Raw genomic sequence first — 14,915 nt, 5'->3', positions numbered from 1 at the left:
AGAACCAGCCCGGCTCTGTTTTTCTGCTCTTTTGTTTTAAATTGTAGTACGCTTAATTTGGGTTCTGCATCCTGCTTTATATTAAAGAGAGATGAATCCCCCAAAATACACAAACAAACAAAAATAGCTGGATAGCAAAAAGTTAGAACTGCCTCAGCTCTTACAAATTGGAAAATAGTCTTTTTTCTTCATAATGGTCTCTCAATTGATGGGAATGAAATAAGGCTGAAATTGCTTTTCACATTCTGGCTCTGTTGGGGGCATTTTCACATAGACCCCTGTAGTAAGAGGGCTTCTTTTCTTCAGCTGCCAAACAAACATAAAAAGAAACAGTAATTAGTATTGAGGAATACAGAAGCCACTTCTAACTATAATAGGATTCAACAAATATTGGGTCCCTACCCCACTGAAAAATAGATGTTCACAACATACAGAATTATAAGCCCCAGGAGATTTTCTTGATTCAGCTATTAAAATTCATTTTGGGTAAATAACTCTGTGCTATTGACTTAAGATAGAAATCATTTTCCCTGACTGGGAGATAGCAGAAAGAAACTTCAAGAAAGCTTTAGAAAGAACACCCAAAATGCCTATGATAATGGACTGGATCTTGTTTGTGAAGGGATGAACTTGATAAGATAATAAACTTCAATTATTCTCTTTGGGAGCAGCATGCCTCATCTCTACTCCTCACATACTCTTTATTACTTTTTTCTCGGTCCACATTAGTTCCCAGTTTTTATCACCTCAGTAAATTGAGGTCTAGTCTAGTAGTTAGTGTGGCACTTTGTAGCAAATGAGGTAGAAGGAAGCTACAGCAACAGAACAGATTGAGTAGAGGATCTTGGAATAGAGTGTAGGGGTGCTGGAGGGAGAGAAGGAGGGAGTAAGGGAGTGGAAGAGAAGGGGACAGAGAGAGGAAGGGGAGGGAGAGGTTTGTGATGGCAAAGCCAGCCTCAGGCAAAGGAGCTTGCAAGCGACTGTCAGAAATCTTGACAGAAGTCCGGATTCCATACCTCTGCTTCTTCTACAACAACTGTAGTAAATGAAAACTGGGTTCTCATTTACTGGGTTGGAGAAGAGCGTAAGGCTTGCCAGTCGAGCAGACTGGGTAACAGGGAGCCCTGGGCAGGTGTTATGTGGACGCCTACAGCTTGGTCAAGGAAGGCTCAAGTAGGGTGGCACAGAGAGATGCCTTCCAGGTAAAGCAGAGGGACATTAACCACCCCTGTGGTCTTCTCCAGCAGCATTCTGCCCAACCTAATCTTATGTTTCAGGGTTATTAAGTACAATTGTCATGAAGATAAAGAGCAAAACAACTGCCCCGTGTTGTTCAGCTACTCAAAATGAAACCCTGTGCAAAAGCACACAAACATTCAATGTCAAACACACTCATATAAAATATTAGTCATCCTGAAACCTCAAAGGCCAATGCCAAGGGTTCTAGTGTGTTCTTTACCACTGTACTTCCTCTTCTTCATTTATTGCTTCATCTCAAGAAAACTCGACTCAACAGCATCATTCGGCCAGTTGTTATCACTAAAGGTATTCTGACCAGGGATGGTGCGTTGTTGGCACTGCACTCACCATTTTGCTCAAAGAAACAGCTGTGATGAGGAAGCTGTAGAAAAACAGCCCTGAACTAACTGCTGCCAGGATCCAGAGGAGGAAATCAGAATCCGGGCATGGTTCTGGATCTGCAACAGAGAACAAAGCAGAGCTTCCCTGAGATGCTTTCTAAATTCTAGGGCGGTACTCCCCCCATTGGTGAGAGAAGGAAGAAGTTCAAGCTTCCAGACCTTGGTGTCCACCGCTAAATGGAATCGCTGGACCCCAGGTAAGTCTGACTCTTGGAGCTACTTTGCCAGGAGTTTCAGATCAAAGGCCAAGGCCAAATTTCATGCTGGGTATCACTCCAGTGTGAGTGCCCCAACCTGCCGGGAGGAAAAACACCTTCCCCAGCTCATTTTATTTTATAATCAGAATGTCGTTTGCCTCGCCACCCATACTGAGTAGGACTACCATGCTGTATGCCAGAGAACTCTTAAAGAGAACTCCCACAATCCTAAACATGAACGACCTGAAATCAAGGAGCAAAACTGTTTGCACACAAAGAAGAGACAGCAATGCAAAAGGCATCGTCAGTGATGCTTACCAATGACGTAAATTTGGGTTCCATTGCCCATGCCCACATAGTAGGGCGGCGGGTACATGAGCTCCACCTTGCAGATGTAGAGCCCGATGTCCGTGGCCCTCAGCCCTTGGATGGTGAGGTTCACTTTGTTCCCACTGGAGGTGCCGGCGCAAGCGGAATCCTCCAGGAAGGTCAGCTCGTCCTCCACCATGTAGGTCGCGGCGCAGACTTCGTTCAGCTGGCCGCCTGCCTTCCGCAACACCGTCACCCGGACCTCGGCGGCTTTGCCTGATGACCCATATTCACACACGAAGCTGGCAACACCCCGACTGCTGGCCAGCACCACTGCGGGCTGGGTCACGTGCACCCCTAAAGCAGGAAAACCAAAGGGAACTCAATGAACTCATGCTCGCCCATGACCAGGTCCTGGCAAAACCCTCGGGCCAGGCAAAGTTGATCTTTGATGGCCCCCTCCAGTTTCACCTGTCAGCCTTTCTCTCCCCACCATCAACAAACCCATCACCCTCCCCTACCCCTTTCCTTCTCCACCCACCCCAGCACCGCCTCCATCTCGCCACTGTCTTCCAGTTACTTTCCGTGAAGGTGCTTCCTTGTTGGAAAACAGTGCCTTGAAGGCAGTTGGTTGTGGCATGAAGAATACTGATGTGACAAAGAGAAGGGCTGGCTCTACCATGAAATACTTGATTTGGGGAAAGCCATGCCTCGCCCGTAGGCTTCATTTTTCCCTCACATGCAAAAGAGGGGATTAGATCAGATGACATCAGAGTGCCTTCCCACTCTGGTATTCTAAGGTTATGATAGAGCTGTAGGACCTATAAGAGTAGTAGGGGAAAGTTTGGAGGCTGAGGTATAGAGTCTTGCTTTATCCCTCAAAGTATACCTTAATAACCTCTGCCCACATTGACCTGGCCCTGGACCTCAATCGCCCACAAGGAGCTGAGCCTTGGCTCTCGGTGCCGGCCGCCCCCTTCCCTGCATTGTTACCAGAGAATGAGGTATGCTGCTTGATGAAGGAAGCCACCGAGCCGAGGGCACCGGGTCATTTCCTCTGTAGGCTGAGGCAACCCTGCTGTTACTTCTATGGGCTTCCCCTGCCACTGTCATCACCTCTTCCACCGCCCTCTCTCCTTCACTTGAACACCTTGTGTTCCTTTGTTCCTTTCCCTCTGGCTTCTACAGGAGAAGGGAGGCCAGCTCTCCATACAAAAGGGCTCACATCATCTAAAAAATGGTGGCTTCATGACAAATTACTTTCCTGTAACTAACTGGGCCCCTCTCCAGTCGATCAATCACACAAGTGACACTCAAAACTTGGACTGAACCATGTCACTCATTCTGTTCAAACCCTTTCATGCCTTATACACCACTGATTACAAACACAAATAACATTCACTGTCTCCATAATCTGATCCCAGCTTACCACTCCAATCTGAGCTTCCAGGACACCTCTTCCTATGTATAAATCACTTTATTCTGAAAACATTAGTCCTTTCCCCCAAGCACCTGTAGTAGACAACCTGTGTCCTCAGAAGAGAGAACAATATGGCAGCAGCCGTTGCCATGGTTAATCCAGAAGCCCTGGTTGGCTAGACAGTAGTTTTCTTCCCCAATCCTCATTTCTGTCTATCAGAGATGCCCTCTGAGCATCCTTTGTACTATTATAACTCCACCGCAGCACTTAATCAAATTCGGCCCTGTATTAAAGGTTTTTTGTGCATTAATCATTATATCCTGCCCATTTGTTGTGTTGACTCTAAGCTTAAAGAAGACCAAGTTTCCTGCCCTCCCCTGAGGAAAGCTCCCAATTATCACCACTAAATCTGGTTACACAATTTTCCAATATCCACCATGGGAGGATCCCAGTTACAAGTTGAGATAAATTTTCTTAAAAGTAAATTTGATTATTTCTCTGGTATTTAACTTTACATGTTCAAAACATGTAAAATAAGAAAATGTGTATGAATATTTCTTATACAGTAAAAATTAATAATCAAATATCTTTTGAGCACCTACTTTGTATAAACCACATGGTTTTTCAACCGAGAAGGTCTAGAGGGAAAGAAGGTTGAAATTCACCTTCTGGTAAAATGGTCACCATTTTACACCATTGTAACAGACCGGGTATCAACCTCTAAAGAGCTTTATTTCATCTGAAAACTGGGGAATCTGCACCTAAAGTCCAGAGATAAGTCAGGCGACAATTAAGTATCTTATGCCAAACAGACCTATGGCTCTTTCTTTCTTTCATTCTTTTGTTCTCTCTTTCATTCATTCTTTCTTCCTTTCTTTTTTCTTTTTTTTTTTGTTTTACTACTTCAAATTGCTTTCATTTTTTAAAATAATTAGCTAACTATAGAGTCGATTAAGAGGACCTTAAAACCCTGCATTGAGTAAAGAATGCTGAAAGTTTAAACAAGCAGGCTAATCCGTTTATAAAAGTGAATCAGAGGACCTTAAAACCTTGAATTGGGTAGGAAAGAAACTTCCCATAATTTGCCTAAACCAGTGTTCTTTAAAAAGGGAAATCTTGAGCTAACCCTGATTCCAAGCCCAAATGGATTTAGGATGGTGGGTATCTTTTCTCTCTTAAATCACTTAACTTTGCAGTATTCTCTTCTAATCTTATGGAAGTGTCTGAAATTGCTCATGTCTCCCAGACCAACTCACATGTACTCGTTAAGCTCCCACTCCATGCCTAGCAAACTGCTAAGGGCTGTGTCTCTGCTGATTTGCTGCTGCCGGCTGTCGCCTGCCTGCCTTGGAATACAGAGCTGCCCAAGCCAGGAGATTGGAGTCTCACCTTTAGCTTCTGGATTTGCTATAAATCACTGCCCTTGACTGCTAAAAGAAATGAAACCCAGGTGGGAGAAACACCTCCTCCACCTCCATGCTCCAATAGCCTCACTCACCTTTAGAGAAAACGGGGATGAAGAGAAGAGAAAACAGGGCAGTACAGGGCCAGGTCCTAGAAGCCAGGTCCAGCCGAGCCCCATGACTCTGGAATCCAAAGCAAGCCATGGCTTTATGGGAGCGGTGTTCAGGTCTTCAGGAAGCAGAGCGAAAACTTTCAGGATACTGAAGCTTTGAAATGTGTTTGAACCCACACAGAATCAAGGACTTTATATAGCTGGCTTTGATCCCAGGTATGTACTACACATGTGCACACACAGAAGGCACCTGAATTTCTAGCCTTTTTGTTTTGGTTTTACGAGAAAGGAAGCCGTGGGTTTAGCTGTTACGTCGAAAAGATAACCTCAAATACTCAAAGTAAAACTGAACAAAACAAGCCAATCCATGGATGGAAAATGCACTCAATTTGAAACTGAAGCTTCTTGTTCATTTTGAGGATAAGTGGAGACTTGGAGAATTTCCTGGAGTGCAGGAGTCCCCCTAAGTCCCAGTTTTATCCAATTGTCTAGGCATATTTTATGACCCAATTTATTTAATTGACACCCCCCACCAAAACTGCTAAGTTGCTGGCTCTCTGAGCCCTTGTGCTAAAGACAGAATTAGCCTGGGCATCATTAATAAAAGCTTTGCATTCCACCTGTGAGACACCATCTTTGGCATGCTTTGCAAATCAGAGTTTATTTCTCCTAGCTCCATTTAAGACTTTTGTTAAGAGAAAATACCAAAATCACAAGAAATAAATTGATCTGCCTCTGGTTTTGCGGATTAGGAAAGAATTCTGGTGCTCTTGAAAGCCTTAACTCAACAAAGACAAAACAGAATTGAAGAAGAAAAAGTCAACGAAAATGATCCAAGAAATTCAAACCTTCCATCAGAGAATAGACTTTTTTTTCCTAATGGGAAGTTTTCAAGCAGAAAATCCAAGGACTGAGGTGAAATATGACTGAAGTTCTTGAATTTATGAAAGTCACAGACAGAGCAAATGTTCATCCTCTAAGAAAATACTAAGCACAGGAGACTACCCCACTCTTAAAACTGGGGAGTTTTCTTATATTTCAATGATGAAAGTCACGTTTATTGAGAGCCTATGATATGCCAGAAATTGTGTGCGTGTAGGACTGAATGACGACAAAACAAAAACGTAGTCAATGCCTCAAAGGACTTCCAGAAGACCGACACACAAGCAGACAGTATGGTGTTTGCTTCCTGCAGCCCTTCATGGTTTCCCTTGCCCAGGCTCCTCAACACAGCAAAGGAGGCTGTGTAGAGTACGGGCCTGACGCTTCTCTTCTTAGACTATCTTCCAGCATCCCCTCACATGCCCCCTTCCTCTGCCCATCATCTCTCCAACACACCTCTTTCAGGTTCCAGCAGCTTAACCAACACTGTTCCTACTGCCTTCTCCCTCCCATTATCTTGTTTTATCCTCCAGGTGTTAGCTAAGGTGTCACCTCTCTCCTGACCTGCCTCTTTCCCATACTCCTCAAGCTCCTTATGTAAGCCTTCAAACCCCACCTGAAATGCCAGCAGGCAGTAACAACTTAATGGACGCTTAACTAAGGGCCAGATCCCAGTCTGGGCACTGGAGATACAAAAGTGAAAAATGTACGTTCCTAATCTTGAGAGGAAGCCACAGCAGTCACAAGGCAGACATTTAAACCCATGATCATGAAATTGTGGATAAATGCTGAAGTTGAAGTATTGCCGAAGCCATAAAGAAGCAGAAGCCATTGGTTCAGCCTGTGGAAGTCAGAAAGCGCTTCTCAGAGAAGTAAATGCTGAACTTATTTTTAAGGACAAGGGACAAGAGGCGGGTATTCAGACCAGAAAAACAGCGTGTGCCAGGCTAGAAAGGGCGTAAAGCATTCATTACAGCCAGAGAACAAGCCTAGTATGGGGATCACCAGTACGTGGAAGACTAGGTTCTTAGTCTTCAATGCACCATAAGGAGCAAATAGGCATGATTACGTGCACATTTTAGGGAAGTTCCCCCAGCACAGGAGGACAGGTGGTGAGTATGAGTTCAAGGAGGAAGAAGATATAACCAGGAAACCCAGGAAGGAGACTATTGCAATACCACAGGCAACCAGGAATTGGCAAACTGTTTTCTATAAAGGGTCAGACCGTAAATATATTGGGCTTTGCAGGCCATATAGAGTGGTCTCTGTTGCCACTACTCAACGCTGCTGTGGTAAGGTGAAAGCAATCACAAAAAATATGTAAATGAATGGGCATGGCTGTGTTCCAATAAAACCTTATTTTTAATGTCAATCATACCTCAATTTTTAAAAAAATTATTTACAAAAACAGGTGGAGGCTGGATTTGGCCTTCCGGCCATAGTTTGCCAACTCCAGGTCTAAACTAAGGCAATGACAGAAGTGGTGACAAGGTCCCTAAGGGGAATAATCCTCAAGCAGTGAGTGGATGGAGGAATTTAGGGTGACACCAGATTTATGGCTTGGTGCTGCCAGGAATTGTTCAAATGTTTGTCAAGTTTTATCTGATTCAAGTCTCCAAACCATCCTACAAGGCAGGGATTATTGGCTTTCCCAATTTATAGAGGAGAAAACCAAACCACTGAGAGTTAAGAAGACTTATCCAATCCCCCGTCGTTGGTAGGAGAGCCAGGATTTGAAGCCAATGATGCTGTTAATCAGTATACTAAAGCAAAGGCTTTGAAGCCAAAGAGAACTGGATTTGAATCCTAGCATGAAGACTTGCTAGCTGTTTATCTGGGGCTAAGGGCCCAATGACCTTCAGAAAATAGCTGCAATTCTATTGCAAGGATTTCATGAGATAATGCATGTAACGTATATAAAAGACCTATTACGGAGGCTGGCTACTCAGTAACTAGGAGTCCTTTTTATTACAGAGTCACTGAGAAAACAGAAGTGTAATTTACTGGAATAGAAAATAGAAGAAGAGCAGATCGGGAAGTGAAGATAATGAGTTCCATTCGGGCATGTTGACTTTAAGGTATCCATAGATGGTAACGTGGAGACCCTCAAAAGCAATTGCCAATGTGGATCTGGAGCACAGGAGAAAGAGCCGAGCTAAAGATATTAGCTTAGGCAACCATGAAGCCACAGGTAAAAATTTCACAGTGCCAAGGCACATGATGAGCACACTATAAGCATTTAAATAGATAAATGAATGAAAACAGTTTAACATAAAAAGAGATGAGGGTCATCGTAGAAACTTGTAAAGAACTCTTACCAGCTCCCCTAATTATACTTTTATGAAACTATTTCTGCCAAGCAACAGTTGTAAAAACCACTGGGTGAAAGAATGCTGGTGAAAAAGATATATTCACATATATCATCCCATAGATGACTTGATAATTACAAAGGGGAGAAAATAATGGATAAATCTAGCATATACTGCCTTAACCAAGTGATCAAACTGAAGATCACCTATGATGGGCATTCTGACATCAAGTCCAGATGCAATACACTGAGAAGAACACACCTCTGTAGTATTATTGCCAAAATTGCTTAAACTGAATCTAATTATGAAAAAACAACTAGAAAAATCCATAGTGGGAACATTATGCAAAACAACTGGCCTTCAAAACTGGCCTTAATATCATGAAAGATTACAAAATAAAAAACCTGAAAAACTGTTGTAGATTAAAGGCGATTAAGGAGGCATGACAACAAAATCCAATGTGTAATCCTTGATTAAAAAAATTCAACTGTAAAGTGTATTATTGAGATACTTGGGCAAATTTGAATACATACTATATTTGATAATTGCATTGCATTAATTTTAAATTTGCTGAGTGTTATCATCTTATTGGGGTTATGTAGGGAAATTTCTTTGTTTGGGGGTGATATTTGCTTAAATATTTAGGGATAAAGTCTCAGGGTGTTGGCAAATAACTCTCAAATGGTTCAGCAAAAATATGTGTATATGTTTGTGTCAGCAGAGAGAAAGAATAATAATAACAGAACAACAATGACAAAATGTTAACAACTGGAGAATCTAGGTGAAGGTTATATCACTGTGTGCATAATACTTTTCTTATAAATTCTTTGTAAGACTGAAAATTTTCAAAATCAAAAGTTGAAAGTAGAAATTATAAGGCCACTATTAATATGGTAGGCACTATAGCACAGATAAGGAAACTGAAATTTAGAGAGAGGAGGTGACTTGTTCAAGGTTATTCTCCATCCCCTTCCCTCACAGCCGTTCTCCACGTGGGAGACAGACCCTCATAGAGGATTGGGTTCTCAGGCAGGTTAGCTTTCGGGAGGGATCGGCTGATTTGAGGCACCAGCAGAAGATCAGAGGGCATGAGGATGGAGGTCGGGGTACTTCTTCCCCGCTCTTTCCCAGATCCAGACCTTGTCTCTGGTAGTGACAGTAGCTCTGTACAACTATGGCTCCTGTCGGGTACCCTCACTTCTATGATGCCAATTCTCACTATTTCTTCCCCTGCTTTTTTCAGTCCTCTAAGTGGTATCAGCTTCCACTCTTGCTAGAGTCTGAGTGCATTAATATCGTCTGCCCCTGCCCTCCTTAAGACCTCTAAAATACAGTTGACCCCTGAACAATAGGGGTTTGAACTGCATGGTCCATTTATATGCAGATTTTTTCAATCATAAATACTACAGTACCACACCATGCTCAGTTGGTTGAATCCGCAGAAGCAGAACCACAGATATGGAGGAAACATGGATACCAAATGTTGACTCTAAATTATTTGTAGATTTTCCCAAACTCCTGCATTGTTCAAGGGTCAACTGTAGTCCTTTCACTGAGTCTCTTATTTGAACTACCTGTTTCCTGTAGAGTCTCTGATTGAGCCAGTCCCTCGGCTAGTATGTGGTGAAAACTGGATTTAAATCCTGGTCTCATCCGCCCAGTACTTCTTTTCCCCTATTATGTCATGTGCAGTAATAATATGTAATGTCATACCGGTTTGTATTTATTACAGTTGTGTGCAATTCTGTCTCCCCTATTTCAAATTCTATTGATAATTCCATCTTGCACCCTCACGCCACACCTAGCATCTAACTAGGACCTCCTTTGTACATAACAGATGACGGAGGATTTCTGCATTTCAGTTTTGTTCTCAACACTTTTTCTGTCTCTTGCATCTCATTTCCAGCTCTGGGAGAAGTACGAATGAGTAAGGATTCCATCAGAGGACTGACAGACACCAAGGAGTCCAGCACAGTGCTTAAGAGCACGGCTGGAGTCAGACAGACTTGAGTTCAAATCCTGACTCCGCTGCTTACTAGATGTATCCTGGGTGAGGTTTTCGAACTTCTCTGATCCCCAGCTATCTCATTTGTAAAATATGGCTAGTTATATAACCATCTTATAGGGTTATTGTAATGATGGTTATTGGCATTCAACTATGCCAATAAATTGTTGAAAACTGGACCTAGAATATAGTACGTGCCCAGTAAACATTAACTCATCTATTAAATACAGAGAAAACTATGGATTTCAAAATTCAGTTGTTATATAAAGCCTTCTTTCATTATCAGCGCTAGTGAATGGATGGTATATTAGACTAACTTCAGGTACTTTCTTTTCTAACACTCACACATTTATTGAATTTCTGCTGCTGTCAGTGTCTCTATCGGTATCTGGAACCAAATAGCTTATTATCTGCTACCTGATTGAGTCTGAAAACTCACAACACTAGACATAATCTAAGATTTCTCTATTGTGAGCTCTCAATTATTCAGTGGTTGAATATTTAAATGTCTAAGGGTATCGCATCCTTGGATGTTTTCATTTCAGGGTAGGAAGGGGAAAATCAATTTTGTTATTTATTTTTACCACTCCAGTTAGAAAAGAAAGGTTGGTGGTAAAGGAAATGAAAATAATTGGCTAAAATTAGGGTTCGGGGATTCACTGTGATTTCATTTCCTCACCATCTTCCTATATCCTACTAGTTTGACTAAACCCCAGACTGGTTTTGTAGTACTCTTAGTGGTTACTGGATTTGAAAGATCTCTCAAGATTTGCATAATTCACAATGATGCCTAGAGTGAAGTGCCTTCAGAATTCCAGAGGAGATATGGGTTGGGTAGGGTAACTGTGTTGTTTTACTTAATTGTAAAACTCCTCTGAATTTGTAAAGCTCATCCTGAGCTTAATTGAACTTTTAAAGGTTTTTATTTTTTCTGAACCTTCTCCTATTATCCTTTCCCCAACTGGTACACCACCACCACCCCCCAACCAAAAAAAAAAGAAAAAACACCTTTTGTTGAAAGATTTGCACCTGGCATTGACTGTGGTACATACTGCAAAACATCCTTTGCTTGATGGTTTCAGATGTAACGGGAAGAATGAAAAGTCTAATATTTGCATAGCGTGCAGTTTCAGGACATCCCGTTACGTTGAGCCTATAATCATGCCTAATTAAGGTTATATACTCTGTGTTTTTATGCTAATTAGCTCATCACAGTACATCTTCTTTCAAAATCGACTTCAAAGGAAAAAGAAAATCATCTACCAAAGTGATTGCTAAAGAAGGATCTAACAATCATCTCACTGCGAAAGAGAGTTAAAGAGAAAGGAAATGATATGCAAAGTGACTGGAAAGAAATTTTAGCTTCATTACCATTAAAGGGTGAAAATATGGGCTGGGCAAGAACTTACTTAAATAAATGTGGTAGGTGAATTTTCAGTCCCTAGGAAACTGTAATCTACATCATAAAGTCACGTAAAAATGGATGGTTCTGAGCTGTGGACTTTCTGCCAATCCCATAGCGGGGAAATAGAGTAGATTCCTGCTGGCTTTTTAGTCTACGTTGTCCCCTCCCTGGGGGGAAAGTGGAAACTGTTGTCAGGGAAGCAAAGCTTTATTTGGTGGTCTGGATGACGAAATGCAGGGGCTGCTTCAGCTGAAGGTTAATCCTCACCTATCAGAGCTCTACTTATGCAGAGATGAAGACGAATATTTTTGCATGAATAAATGACAAAGTCAACTGTGATTACAACCGTCACAAAGTAATGTGAAGGGGGAATCTATGTTCTAATTACCCAAGCTCCTTACTCTGTATGATTGAGTGCTTTTGAATATCTTACCTCCATTTATGGATAATGATCTCATATTTCTGGTTTCAGCCGTTATCGTCACTGATTCTCTCTCGATCTTCTTAGCTTCTCACGTCTAAAAAGTACAATTAAAGTTAATTGTGTTTTATCCTTAATCCTTCACCCTTGTTGCAACACACCCAGCCATGACTATTTTAAGTAAGTGACTTTATCAAAAACCAAGAATAGATGTTTTCAAAATATCAATAGGTGATACTTTTATAGATTGGATAACCGATGCTGAGAAGTAAATTGGCTTGCCCAGGATCACACATCTAGGCCTTATTCCTTCATCATCAAAGACAAATAGACAGAAAGGGAAGGATAAATAGTCCAATATTTAACCTGTGATGCTGCACCCCAGCTCTCTTCACCTGAATGGTACTCAAGAGCCTGCCTGATTCCCATTTAGGACAAGTTGAGATGGCCCAGTATCATTTCCATTTTACGAAAGAAGAAACTGCGCAAGTCACTGTTTACTTGCCTCAGTGAAAGAGGAAGAAACCTTGGAGTATGACTCAAAATTGTCTTTAATGCTGAATAACCCACCTGACACGCAAATACTTGCTAGCTATAAATAGTGGACATTGGAACTGTCAACCATTCAATGGAACCCATTTCTCCCATGATATTTGTGGCTGGGTAATGTCAGCCTGAAGCACTTATTTCAGATTCTTGGTGACAGAGACAATCACTGTTTTCATATTTTGAGCTGTGTTATTTCAAGCCTTGCTGCTACTGCAGCATTTATGATTTCAGGCCATGACCTCCTCCACACATCCAGTTCAAAGGAAACTGTTATAGTCACACCTTGAATACAGAAAAGGAGCATCTTTAGTCCTTTGCAGTGTGAGTGATAGCAACTCTGATGGTGGAGAAAGGTGTGTCAGATGATAAGGAACACCATGGTTTTGCACAGCATGTTGCAGGCACTGAATCCTAGAGGAAATGTGAGTTCTGCTCTCCCATTGTATAGATGGTCAACAAAGGCCCAGGGAGGCGGACTGATCTACCCAAAATTATGTGCACAACTTGTTAGTGGCAGAACAAAGATGAGAGCCCAAAAGTCCTTAACTCCAGTTTAATTCTCTTCTCATGCCTTCACCATCATTCGCCATCTTCTCAAGCCCTATTAAATTAACAGGGCTTCTGCCTCTAATTTCCTGCTAGTTTGCAACTTGAAACCCAGCCCCACCAAACTTCCTGGTGGGGCTTGGGTACCCAAAAACACAAATCAGCAAATCAGATTTTATTTAAGTAAAAAAAAAAAAAATCATGGTCTTATAGCAACACTAATCACAATAGCCAAAAGATGGAAACAACCCAAGTGGTCATCAACTGATGAATGGATTTAAAAAATGAGGTATATCCATACAATTGAATATTATTCAGCCATAAAAAGGAATGAAGTACGGATGCATGCTACAACATGGATGAACCTTGAAAACATTATGCTGAGTAAAAGAAATCATACATAAAAGGCCATATGTTATATAATTCTATTTGTATGAAATATCCAGAATAGGCAAGTCCATAGAGACAGAAAGCAGTCTATGGATGGCCAGGGAGAGGGGGGAGAATCAGGAAATGAAGAATGACTGCTTGATGGGTATAGGATTTCTTTTGGGGGTGATGAAAATGTTCTTGAACTAGACAGTAGTGATAGTTGCGCAACATAGTGAATGTATAAATACCTGAATCGTACACTTTATAATGTTTAAAATAGTAAATTTTATGTTATGTTTATGTTTACCATACACACACACAAATATATGGTCATGCCAATGGATTCGGGTGGCATTCACCATCTTAAAAAGCATATCATTGATCTTACAGTACGTATTGGCCATACTTTTTTGTTCTTCTCTGAGTGTAATCTGGACAGAACACATAGGCAATTTTGCTTCTTTCCGAGAGTAAAAGGGATGAACTGGTAAACGTGTCATTATCTGGCTGAGGCAAGGGAGAAAGATTCTGGTTATTCCTCATCGCCTACAATTCTGACCACACATCACACTGAACCATTACCAACCGGAATCTAAAATATGGATTATTTGGCTCTGCCTTCTCCTGGGCACAATTTTCTAATAGGTTACATGGTTGTAGAAAAGCTAAATGAGATAGAGGGAGGCCATGGCAGGAAACTTTGGCTCAGTGAACTGTATTATTCAAGCATGCTTTAGGAGAAAATAATTTAGAAGCAGCTGGTTACATTTAGCAGCTTTCCTTAGCAGGCTCTATTTCATGGATTATGCTCCAAGAGGAAACTCTCTGGCCCAGAGCTTCATCCATGAGTAGGAAGCTAAATAATTGCACTTACTTGGTCACATCAGGACCTGTTGAAGGCAGCAAGGGTGATACACCATGACTAAAACCCAGGGTCTTTAGGTTTTGTCTGGCACATGTGTAGAGCCCAGTTTCTGTACTCATCCAAGAGAATCACGTTACAGCAATGAAGTTGCCTTTAAAACCCTGAGGAATCCATTTCTTGTGTTTTTGTTATTTCTCAACATTATTTAAATTCAGTCTGATCACATAAAGTTCTCACCATTTCTGGTCATTTTTTTACATTGGTTGAGAAATACTGACAAGTAGAAAATACCAGAAACATTTTTTTCCTGTCCTCCCCAAATATAAGCAGGTCAAGAAGCATTGGTCAACTATCTCCCCTGCATTTCACTCTCTGGATAAGAGAGACAGACGTGTGCTTAAAACCAAATGAAGTTGTTAGGAATTTTTGACTCACAATATAAAAAAGAGCTAAAGGAAGTTATGACTTATAAATATTAA

At 41.5% G+C, this 14,915-nt stretch overlaps 1 protein-coding gene across 2 annotated transcripts; it reads right to left on the bottom strand.

Moving 5' to 3' along the window:
- Positions 1–201: 201 nt before the first annotated feature.
- On the bottom strand, positions 202–5,173 carry CTLA4 (cytotoxic T-lymphocyte associated protein 4). 2 transcript variants are annotated; one of them, XM_059927363.1, is made up of 4 exons: positions 5,065–5,173; positions 2,156–2,503; positions 1,588–1,697; positions 202–306 (listed from the first exon to the last, which is right to left on the bottom strand). In XM_059927363.1, exons 1-4 carry the CDS (start codon positions 5,171–5,173, stop codon positions 202–204), a joined length of 672 nt encoding a protein of 223 aa, XP_059783346.1. The 2 variants fall into 2 exon arrangements, with proteins under 2 accessions (XP_059783346.1, XP_059783347.1); XM_059927364.1 differs by lacking the exon at positions 1,588–1,697 and having other exon boundaries at positions 239–306.
- Between the last annotated feature and the right edge of the window lie 9,742 nt (positions 5,174–14,915).

The sequence above is a fragment of the Balaenoptera ricei genome, chromosome 7 (genome assembly GCF_028023285.1).
Source record: "Balaenoptera ricei isolate mBalRic1 chromosome 7, mBalRic1.hap2, whole genome shotgun sequence".
Classification (NCBI taxonomy): Eukaryota; Metazoa; Chordata; class Mammalia; order Artiodactyla; family Balaenopteridae; genus Balaenoptera; species Balaenoptera ricei.
The sequence above is the reverse complement of the archived record's forward strand: the minus strand, read 5'-3'. Positions and strand labels throughout refer to the sequence as shown.